Genomic DNA, 15021 nt, shown 5'->3' with positions numbered 1-15021 from the left:
CTTTTACTTCAAAGGAGAATTTCCCTACATTGTTCATGGGCAACGCATTTTCTCAGCTGACACAGAAAGCCTACTGCTTATTCTGAAAGATGAAATTACCTTTTCATTACCTTTTCAAGACAGGGCCCCCTGCCTCTGTGATAGCTCATGACCATGGAACATCATGAGCCAACTGGTGAGAGGCACATGTATGTTTGAATAAGGTTATTCAACTATAAATAGTCATCTTAAGGAAAAAATAATAATAATAAAAAAGAATGAATTTGAAACAGCTCATTTCTTTCTTTACATATGGTGGAATTATAGTAACAACAAAAATATGAGTTCCTGGCAGCAATACCCTTCCTTGACTGACTGACTATAAGAAAACAATGGTCAAATGCTCAAACACCTGCGATGTGAGCCTGAGTGCTCACCAGAAAGGAGCGCCCTGTGCTCCAACAGGCCCCAGAGTCTGTAAGATCTACGATAAGCTAAGTCTTCAGTACGCCTGGCCACTGAGCGTCCCTTTTTCCTGCAACATGCCATCTCTGCTTCCATGTGGTTTCAACATAAACTATTCCAAAGCATTAAAAATAAAGAATTCAGAGGCGTGATCCAGTCATTCTGCAGCCAATAGAAGAGTCCATACCGCTACCAAAGAATTACATGATAGGAAAATGTTTTGCTGACAACAAACACCTAAAGCCCGGGAAAGCTTTGGATACTTTTATGAAACGAGGCTATCCCTCACCATGTCATGCATGTGCCTCAGACAGGTGGTTCTCCTAATCCCACCACCCTTAATTCTCCCTGCCACTTACCACCTCAGAGTTTCAGCCTTGCTTTGGCCAGTAAGTTTGAGATCAGGATTTCAGTTTATTTCACTTTGCTGGCAGTGCTGACAGCCAGAAAACTTATGTGTAAACCACAAAAAGGAAAGAGGAAGGAGGATGACAGAAAACTAATAAAATGGGCTAATAAATTCAGGTTTATTCTCACCGGTTGTCAGTTCCCGCAGGTTCTGACACCTACAGAGTGAAGTGAGTATCTGACTGCTTGAAATTACATTATCATGCCACAGCCTGAACACATTCAATATATAGGCAGTAAGGGGAGGGCTGCCTTTGTCTGCCCTTCTGTCAAGAGGACTAAAAGGTTCTGCTGTCTCCTTCCCCATTACACTGCCAATAAAATAGTTTTCATTTAAGGTGGTTAGAGCATAAGGCAACCAGGAAACAGGTCTACTTCCAGCAAGCACTGTACTTAGGAGGGAATTTAGTAGGGTTTTCTAGGGAAGGCTAACTGAATTTCTTTGGACAAGAGTTCCAAGACATTTTTTAATTAAACAGGAATACAATACTAAACATTCCAAGAAGTCAGACTTCTAAATATACACACATATTTATTTTTAAAACAGAGTATTTGCTGGTCAATGCCCCATCTCTGTTATTTAGGCCGTGTATAAAATGTAATATTAAAAAGATTAATTTTAAAAATTATACTAACAGAAATGGAAATTGGAAGCATTCTTTTTCTTCTGAATGATAAAACACTGCAGTTCTAAACTCATTCTATTCCAACTTCAAACAAACAAAATATCAATAATTATTTTTCCATGATGTCTACTAAAGACTACTCTCCAGCTTCACAACACACAAAATGTTGGACTATGCACTGAAGATTCACACAGATTCTTTTGTTTCCATTACCTGCAATGGTTACTTGTCAGCTAGTATTCGTTAAGCCATCACTTACTGGGAACCATTTAAGTGTTGTCACTTTAGATGTGTCTTCCTGTTCCTTTAACATTAACAAAATACAGCAGGAGGCTGTATTTTATGGAGACTGACAGAAATTATCAAAACACCTGAAACTCATCCATACTGAAACTATTGTACATAGAAGACGTACCAGGATGCACCAGGAGACTTCTACTTTCCAGAAAGCACTGAAGAAAATGTTTAAACCCACTATCTTCATTTTTTTTCCACATTTTTTGTTTCAGTACTTTTACTATTAGCAGTTCATAGTGTAAATTTGTAGATACGTTTCACACTTTAAATGTATTCATCTCTTAGCTTTTGAAGATAAATTCGGTAATAGTCACGACAGTGTTAACAATTGACAGCTTCAGCATCAGTTTGGAAATTACAAAAATTCATTTAATAGGCAGATCTGTAAGACAACAAAATCTTAGCCGTGATGGCATAAACACAAAACCACTTGATCACTTTAAAGTCAAAATACAACAGATGCAACTGAAGATGTCTATAATGGCAACTATCTTACATAAATTACCTAGTAGCAGAATTCATTTGCAAGCATGTAATTACAAAGTTTGCTTTTGAGTTACCCAGAGTAGTCCCTAATTTCAGAAAGTCAGTATGGGCTATGAGGAACATCTACTGTATGCACAGGACCCTTTTCTGCACACTTTCCTAATCTATGTATTTACAGCTATGTACTTACCAGAGATTTTCTGATACAGAGATCTTGCCTTGGTAATTAGTAGCCTGTAACGGCTACATATTTACTCTTCAAGTAGAATAGAGTATAATAGAATATTTCAGTTAGAAGGGACTTACAATGAGTATCTAGTCCAACTGCCTGACCACTTCAGGACTGATCAAAAGTTAACCCATATTATTAAGGGCACCATCCAAATGCCTCTTAAGCATTGACAGACCTGGGGCATAGACCACCTCTCTAGGAAGCCTGTTCCACTGTTTGACCACCCTCTCTGTAAATAAACATTTCTTACAATGCTTCCTTTTTGAATACCTATAAACTGTTATACACAATAATGTCAGCAATGACTTCCACAGCTTAATTACACGTTATCCAAACCACCACATCTTTCTGGTTTTTCCTGGATCTGGCAATTGCCCATCCCATCCCAGCTGAGATCTTCTAGGTCTTGCACTGTAACAGCTCACAAGCAATCATCCTTGATGCAACTTTTCCATGCCTTCTGTCTTCTCATATCTTTTCCCCTGTTTACTTTTTCCTCATCTGAAGAGTCCTAGTCTTCGTTATTCCTCATATGGGAATTACTTCATCCTTTCACTTTTGCTCCTACCCATTTCTGAGTATTTTCCAGTTCTTGAAAACCCATTTTGTGAATGGGAGGTCACAAGTGTCAAATGAAGGAAGTAAAATGCAGCCACCCTATGGATTTATACACAACGAGGTTCTGTTTTGTTTCTTTTTTCTCTGTTATTTTTGATTTGCCTTTTTTTTTGACTGCTACTGAGAACTGAGCTGATGCTATAGCAGAACCATCCACCGCACGCACAAGACCTCATTCCTGACTGGTAACAGTCTGCTGAGAACCCATCATTTTCTGTGTGAAATAAGGATGATCCTCCCCCCTAAACCACCTTCCAGCCTCCGCTGAAGGCAAGGCTGGCTTTTATCTCTGGCCTACACAAGAACGCTTTCTTCTGTTCTTGTTTCCATCTCCAAAAATATACCTCCTGAAAATATAACACAGACATACCTTCTTCTCTTACACAGTTTATATGGCCTTAGAGGGCCAGCATCAATATATTAGACTTTGTTCTGTGTCTGGGATTTTCCACTCTAAAACAATAGCTTCCTATAGATAAGCTAAAGAAAACTAGTTTCTCAGGCTACCACAACACATCAAAATCAAAAAAGATCACAAAAGAGAACATCAAGAACTATCCTCTATTCATATTACTCAGAAAGGCACAAATAACAAACTTAGCAAAATCACCATAAAAATGAAGATTCATCATTCTAAACTTAATACAGCTAAGTTCTTAAATAAAAGAACATAAATTCTATATATACCAATGTCTTAAATACCATACACTACTTATTGGTGGTGCTAAGACTCTGTAATATTAAGTTTAATTAAGACTGTAGGTACTTAAGTACATGGAACTCTTCTGATACTTGGCTTCTGGTTTCTAGTGTGGTTTCCTAGCATTTGCAACAGCCAGAAATTTTCAGACCAGTACAATATTGCATGAAAAAATACCTCATGCTTTTACATTCTGAAGCAAAATATTGCAGCTTTCCTGTACCCAGAAATGGTGTAATGATATCGTGACAAATAGTATCATTAAAATAAAAGCATGGTGTTAATAAAATGATCTTTTTATCTTTGCTATTAATATAAATACATATTATGAATTACATGAAAGATTTTAGTGCTGCAATCTTAACCCATGGTATACTGCTTTATTTACTATGGGCAACTGATTCAGCCTAGTAAATGAAAACAGATGAGGAAGGCACATTTTCTTGCTCTCAAATAATTGCATAATGCTGCAATGTTTGGAATTCAGACACTAGAGGGGAACATTCAAAAATACTGGTTTGCAAATTAAAGACACTGAAAAGTCAATGTCAGCCATGAAAACATTTCCATTAACACTACATACTGTAAGTTGTTTAATCAGTCCCTCCTCCAGCTAAGGTCTGAATTATCATTAACTCTGTGGTTCAATAAATTATTAATACAAAATGGGAGCATCTAAGGGAAAGATGGCACTTTAGAACATACACAGCAGATGAAGGGTTCCAAAAAAGGCCCAGAAATGTTGCTGTGAAGAGTTAATGCAGCAAAAGAGAACAGCTGGGACTATTAAAAGCACTCATTAGAGGGAAGAAGCAGCAAACTGTTCTAATTGGGTCAGCTGACAGGTGGCTGTGCTTCAGCAGTGTCCTCCCAGCAGCCCAGTCCCATGTGCAGAGATTGATGCTACTGTGTGATCCCCAAACCACATCTACAGCTGTGAAGCTCAGGACACGGTGTGGGACACTGAATGGCCAATTCAAAGCTTCTCAGCACTGATATGTAACACGGGGAGCAAAATGAGTATGTATGGGGGTAAGTTAGGGAAAACACTGAGGGTGCATAAAGTGTTTAGTCTCTTAACTACAGGTCAGAACTCCCTAATATCTGGTATGCACTACACTGGCACAGGCAAATCATTTTAACCTCTGCATGCCTCAGATTTCCAACATAATGTTAACCAAGTTCACCAGAATCTCCTTAAAAGTTCCAAGGTTCAATCAACAGACATACATAGCCCCTTGTGAGGTCCGCAACAGAAAAATCCCATCTAGAATGAACCTTCTACTCCTCCCTGCACCAAACCTGCAGGCAGGCAACTCTCCCACTGCCTTTTTTATACAGAAACACACTCATGAGAGTGACAGTCAGGAGACGGAGGCATGGGCTCCATACCATGGTCTCTCCTGGAGGTCACGCTCCTGGCAGACTGAAAACGTTCAAGAAACGTAAGTCATGAAGGAGAAAGCTCCATGTGTTACTGCTGGTGACAATTCACAATACAATTAGCCATGGCTAAATATTTCTATTTAAAGATAAAGACAGGAACCAAGGCAGCTAGCTGCTGTCAGAAAACCAATGCAATTGATAAAAGCATATTTTTCATCATAGATAGAAATTTGGGGATATAAATAATAAAATTGGTTAAATGTATTTAGCAAATGTTCTTATGTTAATGAAAATAATTCTCAAAATTCAGGAGCACAAAACCACGTTCTATATGAGTTTAACAGTTTAACCATCCAGCTTTTTCTACAATTTTGTTTGAACTTCATGAACTAACCTAAACATTGGTTTAAATACTTAGGAAGAAAAGACAATCTTTGCCACAGAAGAGTGGTTCCTATTATAAGAAATCTGACTTGAAATTTCCCTAATGTTCTTTGCCCTCCTTTGCAGTAATCCTAACACACTACTAACATACATTTTAACATTTAACTTAAGAGACAAAAAGACAGATGCTCCTTTATGGGATTACTTGCATGAGTGATCTTTAGCGTAACGGAAGCTGGCTATTGTTAGAATGTTTTTTATTTTTAGCTGAGAAAAGCATATTTATTTTCAGAGATGAATTTGAAAGACTATGCTGAGTCTGACATAGATGCAGTGCAAACTTAACCACTAATTATAATGAAAATCTGAAATGGCCTACAGGAAGGTGACAAGTTCTTAATTTAATGAACAATCTTTTTTATAAAAAACCTCACTCTTCTGACAGATTACCTCAAAAACCTTTCGATCTTGTAGTTGAGTTAGGAGCCATGCCATTTGAGAGCCTGACGGAGAACAGAATCATATATAACCAATTTTCCTGCAATTCAGGCAAAAATACACATCCCATGCTGTTTCACACACTCACTCAGCCTTAGCTGTCTTAGATCAAAGTTTCAGCAAGTATTAAGGAAAGCTGAAAAACCCATGCATACCTTTTATATTTGATGTCTCACACTGCAGTTGTAGTAAATACTAGGTAATTGCTAACAAGCCTTCTGGAAAGGACAATTTTATATATAAACCTTTCAAATATTTATGGTAGTCCCTCTATCAGGAGTGCTTCGAACCTTATGCACTTTCAAGCCTTAAACTCAACCATCTGATGCGTATTTTTCCTTTGCTTGGTACCAGCAGCACCCACAGCTGTGCTGATAAGGGGTTACTTGCTTTCTTGAAGCATATTTACTCCACTTCAACCTGAAACATATTTACTATGATAGCTTTAAATTAACTCTCGTGAATTTATCTTACAAGACCATAAGGTAGGGTGACTCTTCACATCGTTTTAGCCCATCACCTCTCTGCCATATGTCATGCTTACATGTTGCCACTATGCATTTTGGGGAGCTTGGAAGTGATCTTTTTAGCTGATTGACAGTGACTCACTCCAGCAGAGAAAGCACCGGATCAGGGCAAGGAGCCGGCTGATCCTGGTGGAAAGTCTCACATTGCAGCAGCTGCCTCTGCTGTATCTGACTTATGAATAAAGGGCTTGTTTTCTATCCTGGCTTTCAATTAAATTTTGGTAAACACAGACATTTACCGAAATGTTTAAACCAGTTTATCTGACTCCTAAATGAATGGTTGTTTTCTCTGGAACAGAATCAAAACCTGAAGCTCTATTCAGAGAAAATTTCAAATGATCAGTGAATGATGGAAATTTGTCTCTGTTTCTGATCTTTGCAATGTCAGCAGTCCAAATATTCAAAGTTAAAAACCCAGCACCCAAGGTACTACAAGACTTCAAAGTTTGTTGTTTTGTTTTTTCTCCAACCCCGTTTTTTCTTAAGGATCAGAACTGAGGGAAGAGAATGCTTCCATTAAGGATATCACAACCTGATGGCCAAGCAGGAGCTCATTAGACACAAAACCAATCCATCTTGTAAGTCTATGACCACTGTCAACAAGAGGCTTCTCAGACTCTTCAGCAACGAGCTCAAGTTTGTGGAGCCATCAGCAGTTTTGTATTTTCTTAGCTGTTGATCTGAAGCATGATGAAAGAAGAAAAGTAAAGACTTCAAGTCCTCCCCCTGCTTTCACATATCTGCTCGCAGTCAGGCACACCTCATCCCAAATGACTCGGGTTTAATAACTTTAATCAGTATAGAAACTATTTAATATGCTAAATCTAAGTTTATCCTTCAAATACTCCCCTGTGAAAATAAATGTCTCACGGTGCATTTTGCAATTAAAAAAAAAAAAAAAAAAGAAATAATATTAGGGAAGAATTGCAAAAGGTATGAGGCCAGAAATCAGGCCAGTCATCAGTCCTGCGCTAACGGGCCACACCGGCTCATGCTAAGAGGTAAAACAGCTGCTTACTTTCTTCACAGCTGGATCAGACAACTGATTTAGCAGCTTCCGAAGCTACCATTCCACAAAATTCACTACCTGAGTTTAAAAATATATGCCAGCAGATTTCCTTACACCACTGAGGGGAAGATTAAAATGCAGTCACGCAATATATTATGTGGTTGAGATAGCACAACTCTTAAAAATGCTTAACATTCAGAATAAGTGGGTTTTGTTAAAATTAATTTCTCTGGCAGGTGGTCTATACATTACTGTGACAGAAGCAAATGCCCTCTTCAAACAGTGCAAGTGACAGCCAAAGCCTGCCAAGGAGGCATGTGGGACAGATTCTACAAATGTTTCCAAGATTCTAACGCTGAATTACCAACAGAGAAGTTTAAAACAAAAAAGCAAAAATAGAATCATAGAATACCAGGTTGGAAGGATCTCAGAGATCATCTGATCCAAACTTTCTTGGCAAAGCATGACCTACACTACATGTCCCAGCACCCGGTCCAGCTGAATCTTAAAAGTGTTCAACACTGGGGAATCCACCACTTCCCTGCGGAGATTATTCCCATGGCTGATTGTTCTCATTGTGAACAATTTTCCTCTGGTGTCCAATCAGAATCTCCCCAGGAATAATTTGTGCCCATTACCCCTTGTCTTTCCCATGTGACTCCTTGTAAAAAGACAGTCTCCATACTTTTTGTATCCACCCTTTAAATACTGGAACATGGTGATAAGGTCTCCCCTGAGCCTTCTTTTCTCTAGGCTAAACAAACCCACTTCTCTCAGCCTTTCTTCCTGGTGTAAGGAAGGCTTCCCAGCCCTTCGATCTTCGTGACACTTCTCTGGACCCTCTCCAGCCTTCTCACATGTTTTTTGTATAGCAGGGACAAAAACTGAACACAGTATTCCAGGTGTGGCCTGACAGACACTGAGTAAAGTGGGATAATGACATCTTTATCTCTGTTGGTGACGCCCTTGTTAACGCAACCCAGCATCTTGTTGGCTTTCTTTGCTTCAGCTTCACATTGTTTACTCTTACTGAGCTTACTGTCCACCAGGATCTTCAGTTCCCTTTGCACAGAGCTGCCCCCGAGCCGGGCAGATCCCAGCCTGTACTGCACTCTTGGATAGATATATAAAGTAGTTTTGATAAAGGATGCTGATGGTGCCTCAGACTGACAAACTGTCTTTTAAAGAAAATGACTACTGACCTCAGGTGACCACCTTTTATTTCCCTTTCACTGTATGTGCACATACATGCATGTGCATATAAGCAATTTCTTAAAGAACATCACAACCAAAATGCAAGGTGATTTCTTTCTATTAGCTTTAAACCACCAAAACCAACAGGAATTAGATATATTCATTTCAGTTCTGCTTGAAGTAGAATTTCAGTGGCTGTACATACCACATCTTAAACTACACAGGCAGTACTGAATTAATTTAGCTTTTACAGAGTCACTCAGTCATGAGAAGTGTCAATCACTGGATGTTCCACTTCAAATGAGAAGTAGAGGCACTCAGAGTGAAGTACATCCTGTACAACTCCCTTTCAACATTTTCAACATAGAAAACATGACCGCACTAACAAAGTAATAATGCAGTAAAAAACCCACCACGCATTCACTTCTGCAGCCCCTCTGTCCCATTCGCTGCTGATGAAACAAAAGTTAATGAAAGAAGCATGCAAAGCTTTTGGGCCTGCCTTCCAACTGCACATGAGCAGGTCAAAACCTGCTCAGCTGATGAAGGGACTTCTTCAGTATCTCTAGACATATAGCAAATAAAAACCCCTTTACAACATCACTGAAAGGAGTTTATATCTGTATAGCAGATATCACTGAAGTTTAAGGCTATAGCTAACATAGCTATACACACACAAACACCCTGCCTTCGATTACACATAATCTATAAGCTTATCTGTTCACGGGGCTTTGCATGACAAACAACAGTAGTAAAGTACAAAATAAATCAACACAGCCCTATCATATGAAAAAAGAACAAACCACAGCCTTCCTTGGATCCATCTGACCCCAGCTAGAACTAAAATGTGTTCTATGGCAGTCATTCAGAGCTGTGCTCTCTACAGCTCATCCACACATCTTGTACTCTACTGCCCTTCCAAAACATCGTCAAAACTTCCTCTCTCTCTTATCCAAAAGCCACAGCTCTCTCTGGTTTTGATGTCTGGCCTGCAGCATCTTATAGCAGACCATCAAGCTGTCCTGTCACTGCTGCATCACTGAACCTTCTACACGTTCGAGTGTGGCTGAAGGCTGAGTCCAGTCAAACTGGATCTCCATTATAAAGAGGGTAAGAATTAATTCCAACATTTTGTTGTCTTAGGGAGGTGTTGGTGTGCATGCAAAGAGATCAGTATTAAACACATTGACCACCTCCTTAGCTTCTGTGTTTCTCATTCAGCATTTATAGAATACCTACTGCCACAGGATCTTGGTCTGTGACAATGACTGGACAGGTGTTATGACAGTTCAGCAGTTACACAAAATTAAAACTTAAGAACAGCTCATCCAGCATTACTGCCACCTTCTTAATCCAAAAAAGGCAACAAAACCAAACCAAGAACCAGGATCAGAACCCTAGTATAAAAACACTATGCTCAACTTACCAGCAAGAGCATTAGAGGCTTGGACTCCCTAAATGGCTCCATTTCCCAAATCTCCTCTGAGGCAGCAGTGTTACAGATATAGTTCCAACCTAAAAACCTGTCTGAATATTCACAGTGATAAATAGGCAGAATTACTATGCCTAACCACTATGCAGTGAGTGTAAATTCAACTTGGTGAAAGGATCACAATTCAATGGTGGCCATCTGCGACTTCCTGTCAGCTTATACAAGATCAAACCAAATCACTGAATTCATACTAAAGCTGACCAGAAATGAAGGACTAGGCAAGACAAAGACAGAGGAAAAATGCAAGATGCCTCAGCCTCCCATGTTTTCAAGCATCTTGATATCAGCATTATGTGATGATGGGAAATTGGCAATAAGAGCCTTTTATTTAAACATACCAGATATCTTTCCTCCTGCCTCATGCTGGGGGTTCGGATCATGTGATTCTGTTCTCCTCTCCAGTCTCCAAAACGTCGAAAAAAATAATTGGATAAAAATCGATTGACGGGATCTCTAATGATATTGATGTACACTGGCTGGTCTCCTCCAAACCTGGCGGGAAGAAAAACGGGTTAATCTCATCAGAAGATTTCACACCGGCACACGTATCCATCTTTTATTTGAATGTTTTCAAATTACTCTCTGTACAAGCTCAGAGCTTTCACAAGATTAAAACGGAAACTGAGAGGCTTACCAGTAGTTACCAAAACTTTGTAAAAGCATGTAAGAACTCTTTCAGATGACCAGTAAATATGGTGTCATATTAAGCTACGTACATAGCACAAAAATTTTCGTTGAAGACCATTTTTTGCACTGTGTCAATAGATCAGCCTCTTGAGTTTTCTCCTTGATTTTTTCAGATGAAGAACCTTCTGCAGCTCAGTTCAGGAATGAGTACTTTTTGTCAACACATTTCTCATGTAGGAAGTAATGTCAGAGCAGGCAATGCCTAACACAAACTGCTATAAGGCAGTCTTGGAACACCTTCACCTGTACAGTAAGTGCAAAGGATTTTGCAACATTCAAGCTTATCTCAAAAGGCTTCTTTTGGATGAACTGACAGATATGCATGATATTTCCACCTTTATATTTGCTGTAACTTGTGCAGATCTTCCTCCCCTCACCCCCAGCTTGCACCACCAGCTGGATTTGAGGTTATTTTGTGGTTATACATCACCTTATCCTTGTACTGCTCTGCATAAAGGTGTTTTTTTAGAAGTCAATATAAAAATATGCTTCAAAAAAGGAACTGTGCATCTATTTCAAGTACAAGCAAGTCCAAGGATAAGAAAAACATAAAACCAGCTGTGACCAGGCTCCATACAAAAGCAAAATGCAGCACAGGTACCTGCAATTTAGGTACGAAAAGAGAAACCTCATCAGTCTGACTTTACCCTCTTGTACGCCTCCTCCTGGTAATTTATGACAAACATTTTCTGTTTAATAGGTAGGATAAAAAGAGACAAAAGGAGGAAAAAGGAGCTTGAGGAGGCTTGTGATTATACTGTATTTCCACAGTATTAAAAATACTTTAACTGCATATTTTGTATCAATACACAGCATCAGAAGAACGGGCCTAACAGAAGGAAAAAAAAAAAGAAAGTTGCTTACTCTCTTCTGTGGTCAAAACTGACAATGAACATTTATGCTATGGAGCAGACTTATGAACTACAGATGTTGGCAGAGATAAAGAACAAAATAAAGCTTTTTTGGATTAAGAGTTTCACAGGATAAATTCTACTTGGAATTTGCCTAAGAACATGAATTATGTTTCTCCCTTCTGTTTCCCCAACTCAGGAGGACAATTCTTAAGCACTAGCTTGTGGTTTAATTTTGGGAGCTTGAGGACATAGCCACGTTTAATGATTTAAATGCTGTTCTGATGATTTTATGAGTCATAATTTATATATTTTCCCTTAAAATGTAAAATATTAGATGAGAAGAGAGAAAACTGAAGACACCCTTCATATTAAAAAAAAACCCCAAAACACTCTTGGCTTCTCTTCATCTTTTGAGCCAGATGAATAATTGAATAGGTATAATAAAAGATCAGGTCTCCTCATAAATATTAAATAGCCAGCAAAATTGTTAAAAAAAATGAGTTCTAGTAAAAGACAAGAGAAAAAAATCCCACATTTTCAAGTTGAGTTTCAGTCTGCATGATTCCTCAGACCACTAGAGTCTGCAAAGACTTGTCTCATGAATAACGATGCATATCAGTAATTTCATTGACCTCAGTGTTGCAGGATCATTGCCATAATTTGAAATTGCATAGACAGCATAAAACTTTAAACCAATAGAATTAAAAAGGCAGATGCTCCTTGCTTCCTGATTAGTGCATAGCCCAGTTTGGACATGGGTGTGCAAGGGAAGTATCCTAAATTCAGTACCCTGAACTCTCCTCTGAGATTGTTTTTGCTGTTTTTCGTCAGTATACAGAAATAAAACCTACATTAAGGAAGCACATTCCTGTAAATACCATAGCACAATGAGGGCATGAAGCTTTGACAATATTTATTCAAGCAGAAAGCTTCTGGTGAATGCCGTGGCTGGTAGCCATGAAAACTATATTTTTCAGTTGAAACTGCTGGCAAGAAGAGGTTGCACATAAATTGCCAAACACATTATCTTCCTATTGCTTGATGAAGATCAGCAATAATCTAAAGACAGAAGACAGTGAAGTACAAAGAAAAGGGGAAGCGATGGAGACAGTAAGAAGCGATGATAGCAGCAAGTTGTCTTAAGATACATAAAGATTACAAGATTCAGAGAAGCAAAGAGAAAGAATATCCTGCCCCAGGGTCTGTAGAGAGCACTAAGCTTAAATGCTTGCCTGAAGAGACAAAAATCAGAAGCAGACAGCTATTAGTTGTCTAGATAGAAATATTCAACACATATTGTCTCTTCTGAAGTGAAAGGAGGGGTCAGATAGCATAACCAACCCACCAAAGTGTCAGAGCCCGGCCTTTTGCTGGTAAGGTCATGTCCCTGAACATGTGAACTGCAAATTCATTACCAACAGCTCTGAGAAGAGGCACATGCAGGCTGGTCTGTCCCAGGAGGGCAGCTCAGATGGGAGGTCACTCTTTCACAAAGAGCTACAGAGGAACTTCTTATTTCTTAAATGGAGAGTGTGTCCCTCCCAAAACACAGGGCAGCTCAAATGTCTGATTTCCTGCACGCTGTAATCAGCCTGGTATATAGTCCGGAGCTGCAGTTGCTCCATTAGGCAACAAGCAGGGAGTTTTCAGAGAAATTAAGTCTGTTCTGGCTCTTATTCAAATCTGGTTTGTTTTGTGGTATTTTTTGGTGGTTTTTTGGTGGTTTTTTTGGTTTTTTGTTTTTTTTTTTTTTTTTTTTTCCCCATGGTTTTTTATACTTCAAAATTCCAACCATTTGTTTCTATGGACTACACTGAGACTTTTTTATGGAAGCTAAGCAGAACTCACATGGCATAAAAAATCCTCCTGGTTAAAAAAACCCCTCTGAAATCAATAACCTTAAGCTATTTAGAGAGAGAAATAAAAGGGCAAATCAATGCTCCATTTGTTCAAGTATGCTCAGCATATTTTTAGGTACCTATCAATCACAACATGTTAAATATTACTTAGCTTTCCAGAGTGAAACTTCTCAAATTAACAACACCCACATGAAAGTGCTCTTGCAAATAACACATTGTGCTCTCATTATACATCATGTCACCTTATTTATACTCAGATACCTATTGTGAAGGATTCAAAAAAGGATATGATCATATTTTTCTAGGCCTGAGCAGAACGCTTACCTTCTCTGAGTGGGATCAAGATTTCATTCTGCATGATAAATGTATCTGATCATTCTCATGCCCAGCAGCACATCGCTACTGGGTAGAGCGGGCCAGGACACCACCATTTCAAAGAAGCACTGAAAATGTATACACAGATCTTCTGCAGTCCTTTTCTTGTACTTAATTTCTCCTGATTTATTCAGTATATACTATTAAATCCCATTAGTTTTAACTGCTCTGCTGTGACAGGTATATTTTTGGAGCGCCCATCAAAATAACTAGACTATTTACAGGCTTCAATCAATGACATTTAGGTTCATTAATAATACATTTCTCCATCTTTTTTATAATAAAAGGAAACAAAAAAGAGAGGTATGCCAGATATTGCAAGTCTGCTCCTTAGAAAAATGTCTCTGATGAATTCCAATTGTACGATTTACATGAACAATATCTTTGTTTGAAACCATTTGCAACCCCCTTATGAGTTTAACATTGTTTTCTTTTGGGGTTGGTTTCCTTTTCAACTAAGGTGATTTGCTTGGCTTTAGAATGGAGGATCTCTCAGTTCCTGTTATTTTTCATTTCACTTCACTGCTGGAGGCTGCTGTATTTCTGTTCAGCACAAAACCCTTTGCACAAGCAGAAGCAGGCTTCTTCATCCCTGCAAGCAAAAAGTACTCCTTGAGGAAATGACAACTCGTAACCTATTCTCTGAAAGAACTTGGGCTGTCTTTTACTCTTTTAATGTAAAGTATCTCCCCTTAAACAAGTGAGAGAGTTATTAGAAACTCAATGTAACGGAAGCAAACAAGAACTGACAGTCACCTAATATTAACAGTGACAAGCATATTGTGTCCTTCTTAGAAAGGCAGCACAATTTCCTTCTACAGCTTCATACAAATCAGAATCACATGCTGAGAACACAATTGCCCAGCAAGCTTTACTCATCAATTATGTTACACCTCCATTACCTGCTCTGCAGCACAGCTTCATGGGGAAGTCATGTAAAAGGAC

The 15021-nt window shown here is 38.8% G+C and overlaps 1 protein-coding gene across 1 annotated transcript in view; it reads right to left on the bottom strand.

The window, feature by feature from the left end:
• UST (uronyl 2-sulfotransferase) overlaps positions 1–15021 on the bottom strand; it is a gene marked incomplete at its 3' end in the record, with an annotated part of 167240 nt that overhangs the window by 51203 nt on the left and 101016 nt on the right. Inside the window, exon 5 of the mRNA XM_080614498.1 lies at positions 10640–10793. Coding sequence (XP_080470624.1) covers positions 10640–10793 — 154 coding nt within the window. The remainder of the gene's footprint in view (positions 1–10639; positions 10794–15021) is intronic.

This window comes from Psittacula echo (assembly GCF_963264785.1).
Source record: "Psittacula echo genome assembly, chromosome: 4".
Lineage (NCBI taxonomy): Eukaryota > Metazoa > Chordata > Aves > Psittaciformes > Psittacidae > Psittacula > Psittacula echo.
This window is presented reverse-complemented; position numbering and strand designations above follow the sequence as displayed.